General features: G+C 37.8%; 1 protein-coding gene across 2 annotated transcripts in view; it reads right to left on the reverse strand.

Annotated features, from left to right (window-relative positions):
* ZFPM2 (zinc finger protein, FOG family member 2) overlaps positions 1 to 19,874 on the reverse strand; it is a 523,941-nt gene that overhangs the window by 249,261 nt on the left and 254,806 nt on the right. For both annotated transcript variants that reach the window (XM_019974004.2, XM_070802792.1), the window contains one exon: positions 3,775 to 3,893. In XM_019974004.2, coding sequence (XP_019829563.2) covers positions 3,775 to 3,893 — 119 coding nt within the window. The remainder of the gene's footprint in view (positions 1 to 3,774; positions 3,894 to 19,874) is intronic.

The raw sequence follows: 19,874 nt of genomic DNA on the forward strand, positions 1-19,874 counted from the left end.
TTTACAAAACCCTGACAAGCTAGGTAGTAATATTGTCCTTCTAGATAAAATTTCTAAAGACGGTATTAGATTGCAGCATGGGGGTCTCAACTCAGACTGAGTTGCCCTTGGTCTAGTCATTCAGCTTCCCAAAGTAGCAATTTCCTCCTGTGAAACAAAGGAGGAAAAAAAAGGATATTATCTTCTCATATGCTCATGCAAGAATTAAATGAGATATAAAACCTGTAAAGCACTTTGACCCTAACTGGCCCAATGAAAATATTAACTATATTCTGCTGTTAAGCATAAACTATCTAACAAGATAATGAGGTGTGAACAAAATTTTATTTATTTCTATGCTCATTGTGTTATATGATTCCAAGAAGAGCTTTTTGTCAAATCAATTCTTTTGATGTTTCCATATAGCCTATATTTCTAGTAATGTTCTCTATATATATCCAAAAGCCTGGTCTGAAAAGGCTTTCTGCAAAAGGTGGCATATTGCTAATGCACTTCAAGATGGGAACTTGAAAGATATAAAAAGGATTTGACATCTGGCATGGTGACTCAATTAATTACTGTGTTGGATTAATTAGTTTACTGGGTCTCTTGAGACAACATCATGAGCCTGAACAGAGTAACATAACATTGGTTGGTGAATAAGCAATTTAAAAGAGTGTGCTAATTCCAAATTTGATTTCAGGTTGGGTAAGGTAGGGTAAGGTAGGGTTAATAGATTATATATTGTATGATGAAGAAAATGTACCTTCATGATATAAAACTTATATTAAATGACTGTCAAAATTATAAAGAAGTAATAAAATTGTGGAACTCTTTGAATTAACACCTAATTCTTCAGTCATGATAGTTATGAAGTATTATAACAAGTATTTTGCCCAAAGTAAGAAAAAAGAACCTGCTTGTAATCATTGCATATTTTCTCCCAAAGCTTTTAATAAATTTAGAATTCATGTAAAGAAATTCCTAATAATTTTTATCATACTCAGATCATGTGACAGATGCTATTGAGAAGGAGTGTGATCTGGTATTTAAAAACACAGATTCTGGAATAAAAAAGCCTGAGCCTTAATTTTCTTATCTATAAATAAGATTTTAAATAGGACCAAATGCACAAGTTTGTTTTGAGGAGTAAAGGAGCTAATACATTTCTAATCCTCAATACAGTGTTTAGAAAAAAATAAGTACACAGTGCAACTTAGATAATTATTCTATAGAAGTAACAGTAGTGCCAAGAGTACTAGTAGTATTTAATGACATAAAATCCAAAGTAAATTCTAGCAAGAAAATACTATTATCAAAAAAAAAATTTTTTTAAGTATATTTTAGCAAAGCAGCTACATTTTACAATAGAGGAAAATTCTATAGTTTAGGGAAATAACATGAATCAAATGTTTAAATTCTAAGACAAAAGAAGAAAACTAGGTTATTAAGATTATTTTCTATTAAATAATTATTCACCACAACTGGGTTTTTGATATCCTAAACAGTATCCATTCACTTCAAATAGTATCAAAAATACCACAATGTCACATCTATAACCAAATTATTTAAATGATATTAAGTATGGCATAAGATAGCTTTAGAGTGGTACAGAAATATGAAAAAAAATTATATCATGTCTAAACAATAGGAAATTACTTCACTGAAAAATTAAACCTCCACAGATAGGTTTAATTTCCATACATCATAATTTAGCACATGCTAAAGATGTATAAAAAGCATCATTCTACATATATATCATGATATAAAGATTAATTAAAAATTACATTTTCATAGAGATATTATGCTGATATAATAAAAAGGAAAACATGTGTTTCTTACATTAACAACAGCTGACACCTAAGTGGCATCACACTTTTGAAGAAATAGCAGGCAAATGACAGAAGTTTGTGTTGGTGTCTGATACACAGTGATAAATAAGATAAATATCTTCTTGCCTAAAATATTTTGAAAGCAATGCTACAGCACCAATAGAAACGCCCAGATAAATGGGTTTTGCAAAGGATTTAATTCAACCTTTGATGTTGAGACAATCTTCCCCTTGCCTTTGCTTGATTAAGCAGTATAATAGCTAGTATCACCCTATCAAAGGAATCAATAGAGCAGTCCACTGTACAACTCAGCCTCTAAGGTCAGCAGTGTTTGCGGAGCCACTTCTCAAACCCCTTCTGTGGCAGGCACACGGACCACCACACGGTACACTGCTCCAGATTATTAAATATTTAGCCTGGTCTGTCAACTTGTTTGGTTCTTAAATACATGTGAAGTCTCCTACTTTATCCTTTTACGTATAAACATGAGGATTTAGAAAGTAAAAAGCACACTTCTAGAATCTCTTATGCTGTTTAAAAGTTGGATGACACAAATGTTTCTTATTTATTCTAGTCATTACTTTTAGTTAAATCAATAACCTCTTTCTCATTCACATGGCACTAAATAAGCAGAGAACTGCACATACTAATTTCTTTCATGTAATAACCCGAAGAAATGATTTCTTTCATGTAATTCAACTGAAAAAGGAAAGCAACATTGCTGAGTCAAGCACACTTGTTTAACAAGAACCCCTCTAGGAGTTCTTACACCGCCCCCCCCCAACCCCCACCACCTCAATGCAGATAGAGTCATTTAGCAGGCATGAAACTCTTCCTACATAAATGGCATTTAGAGAGAGGGACTTCCATTTCATATATATATAATTTCTGGATCTCCTAAAGAATATAAAATATCGTTATCCCCAAGTTTTGTCACTTGTATTATCACGCATAATAGGAAAGGTCCTGGTGTCCTGATTCCTGGACTTTGTGCAAGTTACCTTACTAGACAAAAGGAAATAAAGCAGATGGAGTTGAAGTTGCTAGAGTATCCTGGATTACTCAGGTGGGCCCAATGTAATCACACATGTTCCCGAATGTGGAAAGGGAATACAGAAGAGTCAGAGTCAGAATAAAGATGTGTAGAAGACAGCCGTTGCTGGTTGTGAAGATGGAAGGAAGCCATGAGCCACGGGTTGTGGACAGCCTTTAGAAGATGGAAAATGAAAGAAAACATCTGTCCCCACCTTCTAGAAGCTTCAGCAAAAAAAGCCCTGAAGATACTTTGATTTTAGCCCTGAGAGATTCATTTCAGACTATAAGATGATGGACTTGGGTTGTTTTAAGCCACAAAGTTTGTGGTAACTTGCTGGAGCTGCAATAGGAAACTAACATATTGAATTAAGAAATGAAGTGTAAATGTAATCAAATACTCCATCTTTCCATAACTTTTTAAGATAGCTAATCAATCGTTCATATAATTTTTCCCAGAGGTAGACTTTTTAAGCTCAGAATATTTACAAAAAAGTTAACAAGAAAAATTATGATGCTGATCACTTATCCTCACTCTTAAAAGTACAAATAGAATTGCCAAGCAATATCAAGGTTGTTTATTTCTTGTTCATCATGTAAACCTGTAATTTATGACAATTTGTGTCATCTTAAGAAGAAAAGCATTTGTATATGTTATTAAATATGAACAATATTAGTCTGGCTATGAAGATAAAGCAACCTTATAAATTACCTTACTAAATAACCATTCAGTGTGATTAACCTGTTTCCTTCTAAATTCTGCATATAATACTGTCAGAGACAAACAACTTGGAAAATATTCCAGTTTTACGGTCCGTGAAAAAGAGAAAGCAAACTGTTACTTTTAGTGTTTTCACCAGGAAGCAAGCAGAGATCATTTCTGTACCATGACAAAGTACTAAGAGTCAACCATCTCAGAACATCCACATACCAAGGAATTATTATTCAAGTCCATCTTCCCAGCGAATGGTCCCCAGGTGGTTCCCACTGGAAGTTGCTGCCGACTCTGAATTTTTCGCTCTCCATCTCTCTGAAACACCTCCAGCTCTCCTGCAGACAATGAACACACGAGCATTTAAGTACTTTCACTTGCGTTTTACCAACAGCTGACTTTTTGTGTGTTTGGTCTCCATGCACAATATTCTCAGGATTCATATAACAAGAATTGATTATGTTCATCTCAACTGATCTTGGTATCCTGACAGGATAATAAAACTTGTCCTTTTAACTGTATTCACATTTAGTCCAATTTCTTTCTTGAGTTTTTGCACACTTATCATCTACTGTAGGGCTTCCCAGGTGGCTCAGTGGGTAAAGAATCCGCCTGCAATGCAGGAGACACAGGCAGAACTCGATTTCCATCCCCGTATTAGAAAGATCCCCTGGAGGAGGGCATGGCAGCCCACTCCGATATTCTCGCCTGGAGAATATTGCTCCTTGCATGGACAGAGGAGCCTGGTGGGTTACAGTCCATAGCGTTGCAAAGGGTCAGACACGACTGAAGTGACTGAGCATGCACACACACACACGTCTATTGTAGTCAATTCTATTCAGTAAATCCTTAAGAACCAGAAATGATAACACATCTTCAAAAAGCACTGATACAATGTAAAATCAGACAGGAAACATTAGGACAATAGCTCAGAGTTTAAATTCCTACATTTGATTACCAATGTAGTAAAACATTGCAATTACAGATATATATGAAGTGAAGTGAAGTGAAAGTCGCTCAGTTGTGTCCAGCTCTTTGTGACCCCATGGACTATACACAGTCCATGGAATTCTCCAGGCCGGAATACTGGAGTGGGTAGCCTTTCCCTTCTCCAGGGGATCTTCCCAAAGTTTGATCTCCCAGGGATCAAACCAAGGTCTCCTGCACTGCAGGCAGATTCTTTACCAGCTGAGTCACCAGGGAAGCCCAAGAATACGGGATTGGGTTGCCATTTCCTACTCCGGGGGATCTTCCCGAGCCAGGGATTGAACCTGCATCTCTTGTGTCTCCTGCATTGGCAGGCGGATTCTTTGCCACTACCACAGTGATACAAGACTTTTGTGAAGAACATGGAGAGTTTCTTTTTTTTAAGTGCTTGGCAATTTCCTGAAATTACCACTAGTTTCAGTGGATAGGACAACTACATGTGCAAACTGGAGGTGTATGTTTTCCCAAATTAAAAAAAAACAATGTTCAATCAAAGTCATTATGCTTTTATATTTGGTACTTTAGGCAAGACTTTATGCTACAAGTTTGGACAAAAACCCTCCCCAAACAAGCAGTTTAGGTTGATATTCTCCTTTATTTCTTCCCAATTATTACTTTGTGATCATTATATAGTAATAGGAAACTAAGACAGTATTCAATGGCATACAGTAGGAATCAATCAAATGCTCACTTAAGAAATAAATGAATGGATTAATAAAAAAAATAAATGAAGCCTTCAAAACGTCAAAGAATGGCCGTTAAACCTAAACATTGTTTGCTGCTGCTGCTGCTAAGTCGCTTCAGTCGTGTCTGACTCTGTGTGACCCCATAGATGGCAGCCCACCAGGCTCCCCCGTCCCTGGGATTCTCCAGGCAAGAAGACTGGAGTGGGTTGCCATTTCCTTCTCCAGTGCATGAAAGTGAAAAGTGAAAGTGAAGTCGCTCAGTCGTGTCCAACTCTTAGCAACCCCATGGACTGCAGCCTACCAGGCTCCTCCATCCATGGGATTTTCCAGGCAAGAGTACTGGAGTGGGGTGACATTGCCTTCTCCGAAACATTGTTTGGGATAAATTAAAAAAAAAAAATCTCAATCAGGAACTGGAGACCTTCTCTTTAAGTACCTAAATCCATGACATTCATGTTCTGGGATTATTTCCATACTATATTATTACACTAAATTTTTTAATATTTCAAAATATTAATCATAATAGTGTAATCTGTTATTTTTAAAATATAATTTTATTTCAACCTGTTCAAGACCAGACCTGAAAATGGAAGAAATGGAATAGGAAGAAATATGAAGGTTAACCCATATAGAATAGATAGCTGAGGAAGATTCTAAATAAAACAGAATATATTCACTTGCTTCATTCAGTATGACACTGGGATCTAAAAAGATATTATACAAATCAACTTACTACAAAACAGAAAAAGACTCACAGACTTAGAGAATGAACTTGCAGTTGCAAGGGGCTGAGGGGGAGAAGGATGTGAGAGTTTGGGATAAACATGTCACACACTTCTATATTTGAAATGGATGACCAACAAGGAACCACTGTAAAGCACATGGAACTCTGCTCAGTGTTGTGTGGCAGCCTAGACGGAGGGGCACTTGCGGGAGAATGGATACACATACACGTGTGGCTGAATCCTTTCGCTGTTAACCTGAAATTATCACAATGTTGTCAACTGGCTTGTTTACCTTAATACAAAATAAAGTGTTTCAAAAAATCAGAACGAATTCAGTAATTACACTTTGCAAATGATATATAAGTCATGGTAGGTGATAGGAAATATTTGCTTTAATTTGACCTTAGTTTCCATCAAGTTAATAACTAAATTTAAATATATAGCTTTAAGCTTGATGCTTTTAAAAGCAACACCATAGGAATAGAGTTTTCAAGTGATAATTTTCTCCAAATATATGCCCAGGAGTGGAAGCGCTGAATCATACAGTAACTTTCTTTGTGGTTCTCTAAGGGATATCTATACTATTTTCTATGGTTGCTGCACCAATTTACATTCCCACTAGCAGTGTGTGCTGCTGCGTGTACTCAGTCACGCCCGATTCTTTACAAGCCTATGGACTGTAGCCCGCCAGGCTTCTCTGTCCATGGGGTTTTCCAGGCAAGAATACTGGAGTGGGCTGCTATTTCCTTCTCCAACCACCAGTAGTGTAGGAGGGTTCCTTTTCCCCCACAAACTATAATTCAAAAAGACACATGCACCCCAATGTTCACTGTGCTAAGTCGCTTCAGTCATTTCTGATTCTTTGTGACCCTATGGGCCATAGCCCGCCAGGCTTTTCTGTCCATGGGATTTCCCAGGCAAGAATACTAGAGTGGGTTGCCGTTTCCTTCTCCAGGGCATCCTCCCAACCCAGGGACTGAACCTGCGTCTCTTACATCTTCTGCACCGGCAGTCGGTTTCTTTACCACTAGCACCAGCAGTACTGTTTACAGCATCCGAGATGCGGAAGCAACCTAAGTATCCACAGACAAATGAGTAAAGAAGATGTGGTACATACATACAACGGAATACTACTCAGCCATAAAAAAGAATGAAATAACATTATTTGCAGTAAAATGAATGGACCTAGGGAATATCATACTAAGTAATATGCCAGACAAATATCATATACTATTGCTTGTATGTAGAATCTTAGAAACGATACAAATAAACTTATGTAGAAAACAGAAATATAGACATAGAAGACAGAATTATGGTTACCAAAGGGGAAAGAAGGAACAGGGATAAATTAGGAGTTGGGGATTAAAATCACACTACTAACATGTATATATGGAATCTAAAAATATGGTACTGACAAACCTATTTGCAGGGCAGGAATAGAGACGCATATATAGAGGATCTACCAGAGGACACAGCAGGGGGAAGAGAGGGTGCGACAAACTGAGAGAGTAGCAAGGAAATAGATACATTACCATGTTAAAAAGATAGCTAGTGGGAAGTGGCTATACAACAGGAGGAGCTTAATCTGATGCTCTGTGATGACCTAGAGGGGTGAAATTGCGGGGCGGGGGGTGGGAGGGAGGCTCTACAAGGAGGGTTACATGTATGTGTGTGTGCGTGCTAAGTCACTTCAGGCCTTTCAGACCCCATGGACTGTAGCCCTCCAGGCTCCTCTGTCGATGGGATTCTCCAGGCAGGAATACTGGAGTGGGTTGCCATGCCCTCCTCCAGGGGATCTTCCTGACTCAGGGATCAAACCTGCAGTTCTTAAGTCTCCTGCATTAGCAGGTGGGTTCTTTACCACTAGCGCCACCTGGGAAGCCTTCATATAGGTATACTTGTAGCTGATTCACTTTGTTTTATGGCAGAAACCAACAACATTTTAAAGTAATTATCCTCCAATTAGAAAGAAAAAAGAACACTATTATATATAAAACAGATAATCAACAAGGATCTACTACTGTATAGCAGAGGGAACTGTACTCAGTATCTTGTAGTAACCTATAATGGAAAAGACTCTAAAAACGAATACACACACACACACACACACACACACACACACACACATATATAACTGAATCGTTTTGCTGTATATCTGACACTAACACAACACTGTAAATCAATTATATTTCAATAAATTTTTCAATTGAAAGCAATACCATCAAGCTGAATTCAATATCTTATTTATCTACTTTGTATCACCTTCTTTTAATAGTTAGAAGACAGACATCCTTTTCTGTGGTTTTACTGCTCAGCCCCAAAACCAGAATAACATATATAAACAACAATCCACTAAAATATTGTGTAATGGTTAAATTTTGCCCATTATGAACATAAATGTATCTGTATCTGAATAATGACGATGTACTGGAAACAAGAATTCCATGTTCACCGTAAAAATTTAAATTCAAGAACTAAGCCACCATCCTTCCTTCTTCTCATGCTTCCATCCTTTCTCATTTGTCAATTACAGTAAAAATGGAAGTACTCATAAACTTATTAAATGAAGACAGACATACACTTCTATTGTTTTTCATTCTTATGTATCAGTAGCTAAAGATGATCTGTAATGAGGCAAATGGACCCAAAAAGATTCAGTAAGTCTGAGCTTCTTAAATGTTGATTTATAAATAAAAACTTGCTTTAAATAACATATTAATGCTTAAAAGTATTGAACTCCGAAGCCTACCTGGAGTTCAGGAAATATGGAACAATAATAATTTGTTTTCTGCATGCAGAATAACAAACCCATTTCTGAGATTTTCCCCTGAAAATATATTTCAACCTCATACAAACCTTTTGATTAATGAGTTGAAATCAGAGACTTGTATAGGAAATCCTCAAAGATAGAGCATAGCCAACAATCTGTTATAACATCAAAAAGGGCTCAGTGGGAGATATCCCTTATCATATGCCTGCATTTTCATATTGATAATGCAGTTATTTAAAATTGGGGGATAACTGTTCTATTTGAAAAGAACCTGTTTAATTTCTATCTGATAGTTCTTATTTTTCAATCATACATTTTAAACAATTTCCTTACAATTTACCCTTTAAAGACAAAATACTTTTCAATTCTTCAGCTAAGAATATTCTTTTCTGCATAAAAATAATGCCTAAATAATTTGTTGTTTTTACATACAAAAAAAAATGTCATGTCACATTTCAAGTGACACCAGAGGAATCATGAAAATCTTTGAAAACCCTTTAAAAATGTAATTCATCCTCTCTTTCTTCCACTGACATTTTTCATTTGAAAAGGGTTCAGACTCAATCAAACAGTGACTCCTTATCTATACCTCTGGATTTACAAGCAGGTCTGTCTTTTAATGGATTAAGAACTACAAACTTATGGCAAGTCATGAAGTGATACCCAAATATCTCCGAAGTTTCCAAGGTGTCTTTGACTATGCATCAAAATTTTAAGCAGGACAAAAATAGGTTTATGAGCTCTTAAAGATGGCTATAACAGAAAGTCCAGCAACTGTTCAAGCTCTCAAGTCAATCTCTTCAACTCTGTTAGACAAACTAACAGATCTCAGGCAAATCTCAGTCTCCTTTCTAGTCTATCAAGATGTTAGACATTATTTTGGGGTTTGTGAAATTCTTTCTGCTGCTGAAACAGTTAAATAAAAATATTCATTTATTCAGAGCAGCTTTTCAGAAAACTGGGCTTCCCTTGTAGCTCAGTCAGTAAAGAATCTGCCTGCAGTACAGAAGACCTGAGTTTGATCCCTGGGTTGGGAAGATCCCCTGGAGAAGGAAATGGCAACCCACTCCAGTATCCTTGCCTGGAAAATCACATGGACACAGGAGCCTGGTGGGCTGCAGTCCACGGGGTTGCAAAGAGTCAGGTACAACTGAGCGACTAACACTTACTTTCAGAAAACTGCAAGCACATTGCAAAATAATTAGCATTTATACACTACCATGCCTACATAGTTCAATGAAAGCAACAGAAATATGATGGAAGCTTTATTTCCTTGAGTATAATATTTTTAATTTTTTCAAAGTCTAATAAGAGTCATGAAATAGAGGAAGTACCATGTACTACAATAAGATTACATTTTAGTTCCTCTACCAAATAGTCAGCTGATGGCCATGAATAAATTCTATGTTTTCTGAATCTTTGGTTTGTCATTGTTAAACGGGTTTGTCACTTACTACTTAATATGGAGTCCATGACACCATGATTTTCTTTCTCCAGATGTGATATATTATGAGAGGTAGAAAGAACACTGAGATGGTGGGTCAAAGACTCAGGTCTTAGAACTAGCTTATCATAAAAGGAATGTTCGACTTGAAAAGATGAGAGATTTCAAAATAAAGAAAGCAAAGTTCCCTTTTCATTGGATTTGCTTACTTATTCTTTTTTTTTGCATCCATTCATTAATTTATTCATCCATTTATTCTACTAATATTTATTAGTTACACTCAGGCATAAAGCAACAAACAAAGCAGATTTAGAGCCTGGATAAGTTTGAGGAAATGTAATCCATAAGGTTTGGGAAGTTGAAGCCATAGAATTTAGTATTATTTTTACATTTTAGGAATTAGAAAAGGAGAAATCCAGCAATGATGTTCTGGGGATTTGGCAGGGGCAGATGGATCAATGGCCATATACCTATTGAGACAAGGCACTCAGGGGAAAAAAAAAAAGATCTAAGGTTAAGATGAGGGATCATAGCTTGGAAATACTGGGGCCAAAGTGGCTCTGTAAGGAAGGCAAGAGGTGATTTGGGGTGGGTTAGGTGGCCAAGCCTGTGACTTGGAAGCAAGGTCTTGACTAGAGTGAAAAATGTTAGCATTTATTCATTAAGACCAGCTTGTATATGGTAATAAAATTCATAGAATTGTTGATCTAGAAGAGAGTGTCAATGGCACCCCACTCCAGTACTCTTGCCTGGAAAATCCCATGGATGGAGGAGCCTGATAGGCTGCAGTCCATGGGGTTGCAAAGAGTTGTACACGACTGCGTGACTTCACTTTCACTTTTCACGTTCATGCATTGGAGAAGGAAATGGTAACCCACTCCAGTGTTCTTGCCTGGAGAATCCCAGGGACGGGGGAGCCTGGTGGCCTGCCGTCTATAGGGTCACACAGAGTCGGACACGACTGAAGTGACTTAGCAGCAGTAGCAGCAGAAGAGAGTGTAACATGATAAAACAATAAGATTGAGGGTAGAGATCCAAGAATTTTCAAAAGGCAGAGAGATGGAGGAGCAGGCACAGAATATTTAAGAGAAGTGTAAGAAAACAGAAAAAAGGGAAGAAAGTGGACATGGTACCATAGCATCCAATGGATTGAGAATTTAAAGGAGGAAGGATCAATCAAGTAACCTGAACATTTATGTAAGTAAGAAAAGGACTGGGGAAATTCCTTTTGATGGGATGGAGACCATGGGTGTCTGGGATGAAAGGAGTGTTTTAGAATAGGAGGCCAGCACATGGATCAGAGCAGGTTCAAAATCAAATTAGAGAAAAATGGAACAAGTTGTGTGATCCTGACCAAGTCCCTAACCCTCTGAACTTCAGTTTCTTCAAACCAAAAAGTAATTACAATATCTTTCTCATATGGTTGCTGTGAGGATTCACTCAGATAACATGTGCAAAGTACCTAATAAACATTTACTATTTCACCACCAAGAAAATGAAGCACTTCTAAGAGCATGTCCACATACTTCCATCATCACATCTAGCCATTCAGTGTCTGTGGTCACATTCCTTCTTTAACACCTCTATCCAAAACACTCTCCATACCTTGATTTTTACCTTTCCTTTAAATATCTCCTGGATTCACATTTCTTATCAGCATTTCCCAGTTTTGTTTGCTTGCTTGTTTGTTTTTTGTTTTCTATCAACTCAGATGTACAGGACCAACCAACCTCAATTCACTCTACAGCTCTGATTTGGGCTCCAAATCCTTGCCAAGATAAACTTAAACTCCACTTTCATCATGTTATTCATTTGTGTAAGTCCCTTCACTGCTTCCTTTAGACCATCCGACTTGAACATCTATGCCTGAATCCTAATACCACCACAGCGCTGCTCCACAGAGTCTGCTTGACTGCCTATTTGCTCTCCAGAATTTCTTCTTCTCTCCAGTCAAGTAACTCTCCATCACACCTTCCTCCTCGTCTAGCTTAACTCCCACACCTTCCTGAGAATTGTTGTGGCTACCTGGCAGACACAACATCATCCTGGCTGCCCTGATAAATCCTACTAATGTTGCAAGATTAAAGTTATTCTCTTTCACCAAACAATTCTGAACTCCACAATAAACTGAGTTCTCCTCTCCTAATTCTCCCATAACATTTACAGTCCACACAGTTTTGCATTTAATTATTCCCTAGTGGTTTCCCTTGGATAACTCCTTTCACCTCAACAGGATTATATGCATCTTGAACTCTAGATGTATTTTTTATTTCTGTTTATTCTATGGTAATTAATAAAGTTTGTGATGCAATAATTGCAAAATACAAACGGAACATCATTGATTGGATGAGACTTTTCATAAGCTCATAGACCTAATTGTACTACAGTTAAAAGTTGATTTTAAAAACAAACAAAAAAAAAGGCTGTCAATATATGTCTGCTCTTTGTATTACAACAATCATACATTTCATTTGTTCAACATTTTATTGCACTAACTACATTACCTTGTGTGTGAAACATGGAGTAGGACAAAAAATAAAGATTCTTTTTTTCTGCACAGTTCATATTTTTGCAGCTACTCTTCAAAAAGAAGCCCACTTTTAAAAATTATTTTTAACATGCTGGGTAAGTTCACACAAAATATTTGAGACACATAGGATGGACTAATCAATTTTGGTAAAAGATAATATTGTTAGTGCTGAGGGCTGTTTCTCTTATCTTCTTGATAATGCATACTTTTAAAAGTCTGTGATTACTCAAAGACTTATGATAGCTTCACTTAAAAAAAAAAGCCCTAAGTCAGAAATCACTACCAAACATACTGCAGCTTTTAAGATATCAACCCACTTTTTTTTTGTTCAAATAAAAGAAATTTACTGTGGAAAGAAAACTTAAAATCAAGAGAGATACGCTCAAATCTTTCTTTATTGAAGGTGCTATCAAGTCAATGCTTTGTTTCCTTTTAATAGAGTCCTTTTGATGCCTCATTAAAGAGCAAAGTATATGAAAACTGTAGCATACCAAAGGGGAACAGACAAGATGTGGGCATTTTAGCATAATTATCAGCAATCATGCTTCAACTGAATTCAGCATTAAGTTGATGGCATAAATGTATATGGTATTTACGGGACATCCCTTAACTCCAGGCTCAGATTTCAAAGAAGAAGATGGTTGCAAGTAAATGAGATGACAGAAGATCCTATTTCATTTGCTGAAAATAAACTTTGGATTGATTTGAACTTGGTTTTAAATATATAACCAAATTTTAAAGCAGACCACATGAATTAGCTCATAATGTTTATCAGGCCTTACTATAGCACAAGGCTATAGCGTCAGAACCCATATTTATATTTTCTTCATGGTTGGAAAACATTATACATCATGGTATCAAACATGGACAGCCCCGAAGTCATGCTGAGTTCAAAAAGCGCTCAAAGATTCTAAAAATCTCAAAACATTTTCAAAGTCAGCCAAGGTGGCTGAAGTATGGCAGAGCTCTTGCTATTTTATGGTTTAACCATTTGACAGCTGCCTGCCAGATACATAAGAGGGCTAGGCGATCATTTCACTGCTGATTATCTTCACAGCCAAACTGCAGTCTTGCTACTTTGTGTGTTTCCTCAGGCATTAATAACAGCATGTTTCATCTGCATTTTAAGACAAATAGTGCCATTTACACTATACTCTGTTGATCCATCTCAAAGCATGGTTTGGCACAGGGAATGATGGTTCTTGGTTAACAGCTACAAATTGCCTTCTAGGGATACCTTTTCTAATTTTCCTTCTCAATTTTTGAGTCATACAGTCATAACACACACTAAACTACAGTTTTGAACATAAACTTGAAATACGACGTTCCCTATTCAAGTACTCCAGTCAAACCCTGATAAATCAGGCTAGCCATGCCGTGATCTTATCCCTTCTGACTCTTTAATAAATCGAACCTTGTAACTTCGTACTGTTGGAAGTTGTCACTAAATGAAATTGTGACCTTATCCGGCGCATGAACTTATCCTGCTGACAACTACATTTATTGTGTGGATAAGAAAGGGAAAAAAAGAAGGGAAAAGAATAAAGAAAAAAATGAGATATTTGATAATTCTGATCTTAGCCATATGTAACTCTAACAGATGGGATCTTTTTGATGTTCCATTAATGATTTGCCAAAGATGAGTCTCTACTTAGAGAAAAATGCTCACCCTAGGTAAGTGCTAGGGGCACTGCAGATGGTATTAAAAGTGCATGAAGAGGTACTAGGTGACAGCAGAGAATCAGAAGCTATTAGTGTAACACAAAGAGCCCTGAATTAGCTTGTAATTGCACTGGAAAAGATAACATAATGGTGGTGGCAAAATAGAAACATTCTCTTTTCATGCAATGCATTCAGTACCTAAAACTAAAACAAGACACTGGAATTGTCTGAAACGTAGCAAAGTTAATTCACTGCATTTCTTAAGAATACAAAACACACCCTTTGGCTACAGTTTCTAAAAACTCATAGAAAAATCAACGTGTATAGCATTAAGAAGCAAATTTACATGCATATGCTACCAGATACGGGCATGTATTTACTAACTCAGGAACCTTTTGCTTTCCCATTCTAGCTGGCATTCAGGATTCATTCTGAAGCTATTATATGTCTGAATATTCTATCTTAAGACCCACTGGAATCTATAAATTATCATCTTTCAGATAGATAAAAGGAGGTAAAATATGGTTCTAGGTAGTACTATTACTGGTAATAAAGTACACAATTCAAGATGTTTTTAAAAACAAAACTGGGATCTGAAATAACTAAAAAACCTCTACCTGCCTGTTCACATATAAAAATAAGTTTCATACACAGAGACCACGTTCAAGACTGAGAGAAAGAAACTGCTGTATTCTGCCCTTTGTTCTATGGTCTATTTATATGAAGCAAAACCTAGCTCATCCCAGGTGTCTGAAACTATTCACTTGGAGTGTGACTAACTCTTGCAACTGTTTGGAAAAGTCACTGGAAGGAAGAGCTGCAGTTTCTGGACATTGTTCAGCTGCTGAAAGGAGGAGGGGGAGTTGGCACTCTTTCGCTCAAGAAACCTGGCACAGGAGGCTTCTTCGCTGCCAGAACCCCCTCTGACCTTTCAGACACCACTCCTTGTCACAGGCCGACCCACCACCACTTCCTGATTCAAATCCTGAGACACAGAGGGAGGGTATGCTTTGGGAGGTACAGTTAGGGAGGAACAGCCTTGGTTGTGAGAGGTCTGGGCGAGCAGACAGAGGAAACAGCAGCGGAGGAGCAAAAGTCAGAAGTCTCTATCAGCAGGAGGTCCATAGAAGGGTCAGGGCCTGCAGAGCGCTGGTCAGAGAGGCGTGTTCTCTCCACGAGGACAAACTCTAAAGGAGAAACTTTGGGTAAAAATAAACCGTAAGCTCCTGTTCGACAAAAAGCAGCAAGGGATAGCTTTTAAAGCATATTTAATATCAAACACTGGTAGACCTCATTGTGATTCCAGGTCGGGAAAATCCCCTGGAGAAGGGATAGGCTACCCACTCCAATTCTCCTGGGCTCCCCTGGTGGCTCACATGGTAAGAATCCTCCTGCAATGTGGGAGACCTGGGTTCGATCCCTGGGTTGGGAAGATCTCCTGGAGGAGGGCATGGCAACCCGCTCCAGTATTCTTGCCTGGAGAATCCCCATGGACAGAGGAGCCAGGCGGGCGACAGTCCATGGGATCGCAGAGAGTCAGATGCAACTCAGCAAAGCACAGACCTCATTGATATTTAAGGTTCTAAATTTAAGGCAACATTTCTTTTTGTCTGTTTAAGTTCCATGTTTTCTCATAGTTACATTTATTAATTTAGAAGATGATATTTGGCACACAATGGAATTTTTCACAAGTCATTGCTGATACTTGAAGATCACTGCCTTATGAAGTATACTGGAGCCAACTGGGAGGCTCACTGGGAAAGAATCTGACTGCCAATGCAAGAGACTCAGGAGACTCAGGATCAATCCCTGGGTTGGGAGGATCCCCTTGAGTAGGAAATGGCAACCCTCCCCTCTCCAACACTCTTGCCTGGGAAATTCCATGGACAGAGGAACCTGGTGGGCTACAGTCCAAAGGGTCATAAAGAATCAAATATGAACGAGTCAATGAGCATGCCTTATGAGGTGTATATTGACATTTATTAATCCAGATACCAGACCATGGAACACCAGACCACCTGACCTGAGAAATCTGTATGCAGGTCAGGAAGCAAGTTAGAACTGGACATGGTACAACAGAGTGGTTCCAAATTGGAAAAGGAGTACATCAAGGCTGTATATTGTCACCCTGCTAATTTAACTTACATGGAGAGTAAATCATGAGAAATGTTGGGCTGGATGAAGCACAAGCTTGAATCAGGATTGCCAGGAGAAATACCAATAACCTTAGATATGCAGATGACACCACCCTTATGGCAGAAAGTGAAGAAGAACTAAAGAGCCTCTTGATGAAAGTGAAAGAGGAGAGTGAAAAAGTTGGCTTAAAGCTCAACATTCAGAAAACTAAGATCATGGCATCTGGTCCCATCACTTCATGGGAAATAGATGGGGAAACAGTGGAAACAGTGACAGACTTTATTTTCTTGGACTCCAAAATCACTGCAGATGGTGACTGCAGCCATGAAATGAAAAGATGCTTACTCCTTGGAAGAAAAGTTACGACCAACCTAGACAGCATATTAAAAAGCAGAGACATTACTTTGCCGACAAAGGTCCGTCTAGCCAAAGCTATGGTTTTTCCAGTAGTCGTGTATGGATGTTGAGAGTTTGGACTATAAAGGAAGCTGAGCACTGAAGAATTGATGCTTTTGAACTGTGGTGTTGGAGAAGACTCTTGAGAGTCCCTTGGACAGCAGGGAGATCCAATCAGTTCATCCTAAAGGAAATCAGTCCTGAATATTCATTGGAAGGACTGATGCTGAGGCTGAAATTCCAACACTTTGGCCACCTGATGCAAAGAACTGACTCATTTGAAAACACCCTGATGCTGGGAAAGATTGAAGACAGGTGGAGAAGGGGACGACAGAGGATATGATGGCTGGATGGCATCACTGACTCAATGGACATGAGGTTGAATAAACTCTGGGAGTTGGTGATGGACAGGGAGACCTGGTGCACTACAGTCCATGGGATCGCAAAGAGTCAGACACAACTGAGTGACTGAACTGAACTGAACTGAACCCAGATACAGTCATGCTTTTAACATTGTGAGATGGTATAGACAGAGATGAAAGAAAATGTATTGACAAGATTTAACAGGTAAACATTCTTATGTATCAATTGTGATTAGGATGAGTTTTGCCTGGAAGGAAAAATCTACATGAAGCTCCACGTGGGGATTGGAGGTAACAATATGAGAGAACGAAAGGAAGGCAAAATAATTTGACAAATGAACAAATAACATGGGAATTATAGCATTATTGTGAAACCCTTTAGTATACTTCAAGGAAGTAACAGTGTCCTGCCAAGTACTTTCAGTCAAAGAAGACTGCAGAAGATTGTTCTAAAAGTGATATCCCATTATATACTTCACTTTTTTTTATCCTGAGAACAAATGTCATTTTTAAAAAGTTTTTAAAAAGAAATAGAAAACAATTATGAAGAGAATAAAAATTTAACATGTTACCAATGAATATAAATCTGAGGATACTTGAGTTCACATCTAACACTACTGCCACCGCAGCACATATAATATTGAAGTGTTTTATGGCTCAGCAGGTATGTAATCTTCCCACAGTGCAGGAGCCCACAAGAGACATGGGTTCAATTCCTGGTATGGGAAGATCCCTGGAGGGGGAAACGGCAACCCACTTCAGTACACTCACCTGAAAAATCCCACAGTCAGAGGACCTGGTGGGCTACAGTACAAAGGGTCGCAAAGAGTTGGACATGACTGAGCACATGAAGCCTTGATGTGGGTCCCCAAACTGGGGAGAATAAATCTTGTGCGCTGACCATGAATGCATTATCTATATCAGCCACTTAATTCTCTTATTGTATGGCTTCTTCAAGAAATACAATATATGTATGTTAAGTGTTAGTTGTTCAGTCGTGTCTGACTCTTTGCAACCCCATGGACTGCAGCCCACTAGGCTCCTCTATCCATGGAATTCTCCAGGCAAGAATACTGGACTGGGTTGCCATTCCCTTGTTCAGATGTAGGGATCGAACCTGGGTCTCCCACATTACAGGCGGATTCTTTAGTGTCTGAGCCACCAGGGAAACCCACAATGTATGTATATATTTTTAAATTTGAAAATGCCTTTAGTCTACAGAAAGATTTACTATGAAGGCTATAATACAGGCACAAAGATTTCATTTCTAAACCTTGAACTCATTGCTAAAGATATTTTTAGTTTCAGTTAGTATTTTAAAAAATGTAATTCCTAAAGATCAAGCAAGCTGCAGTCATTTACTCATAATTCTGGAGTCTTTTATTAATGCTTGTATATACTCACAGTTGTATATACTCTTAAGTTACATGTAACAGACCAGAGTAATCTTGCCAAAAGCAGCCTCCTTGACACTGACTTTTTGGGAGGTGTATATAGTCCATCTCTCTATGTTGTGAAGGCCTTAGATCTCTAGTATATGACCCAAAATACTCACCATCAGTATTATGTTTAAAAATTTATCATCTTTTGAAGTCTGTCTCTCATTTCCTTATAAACATTTCCCTGATTCATATAGCCTCTGCGTGGCAGAAAATCAGAGGGGATCTCTTCCTTTGAACTCCCAGAGTATTTTATTTTAGCTCTAGTAATTTTTTTTTTTTTTTTTACCATTTTCTTCCATGTAATAGTGATTTGTGTGTATTTATTATCACTGTACATGGAACATTCTAGATTACCCCACAATGTTTTTACCTGGTAAGGCTGCAGAAATTATAAATGTGTGTGTGTATGTTCACTGTTTTGGGTTAAATGATTATTTTAAAGAAACAATAATTCTTGCACATTCATAATATTTCACTTTGTAACACATATTAATAAGAAGTTTGTAGAATAGGCATTATTATGATGATTATTTTATCATTTTACCATCATAGCCATTGGGCTTTTTAACTCAGAGCTGAAGCAACTAAGTTACAGAATTAGTACTTTTGTAGGATTTCAACCCTAGTTTTCTGAACCTCTCATGTTGATCTCACTTTATCAGGCTGCCTCTTTTTAAAAATTTTAATGACTTAACTAGGTGGAAGGATAGTCTTCAAGCACCAGTGTCATATCAGCAGCCATTAGAGTGGATTCATGTATAAGATTAGCTGCCAGTCAGTTTGGGAAGCAGAATGTGAATGCCTGAAGGAAGGGGCCACACGGTGAGTTTTGAAGGAGGCAAGGTGGTAGAAATATTAAACAAACAAGTCACTGGGAAAGCAATACAGAGAGAAGAGTGGCAAAAGTATTGTTTGATTATGAGTTCACAATAAACATTTACATTTCCGTCCCACAAATTTCAGATAGAAGAAATCAAAGATACATGGTTTTAAAACAGTGAAATATCCCCCACCTCTCCCCTCTTCACAACAGCCCCTGACTATCATTCCTCAGAGAAAGTATTCTGTTATTGAATAAACTAAAATTAAAAAATTGATCACCTGATTAAATATACCAAGTCATTATTAGCATATGAAATAATATAAACTTTTCTTTCTAAGAACATGAAGTGTATAAGG

Source organism: Bos indicus, chromosome 14, assembly GCF_029378745.1.
Source record: "Bos indicus isolate NIAB-ARS_2022 breed Sahiwal x Tharparkar chromosome 14, NIAB-ARS_B.indTharparkar_mat_pri_1.0, whole genome shotgun sequence".
Taxonomy (NCBI): Eukaryota; Metazoa; Chordata; class Mammalia; order Artiodactyla; family Bovidae; genus Bos; species Bos indicus.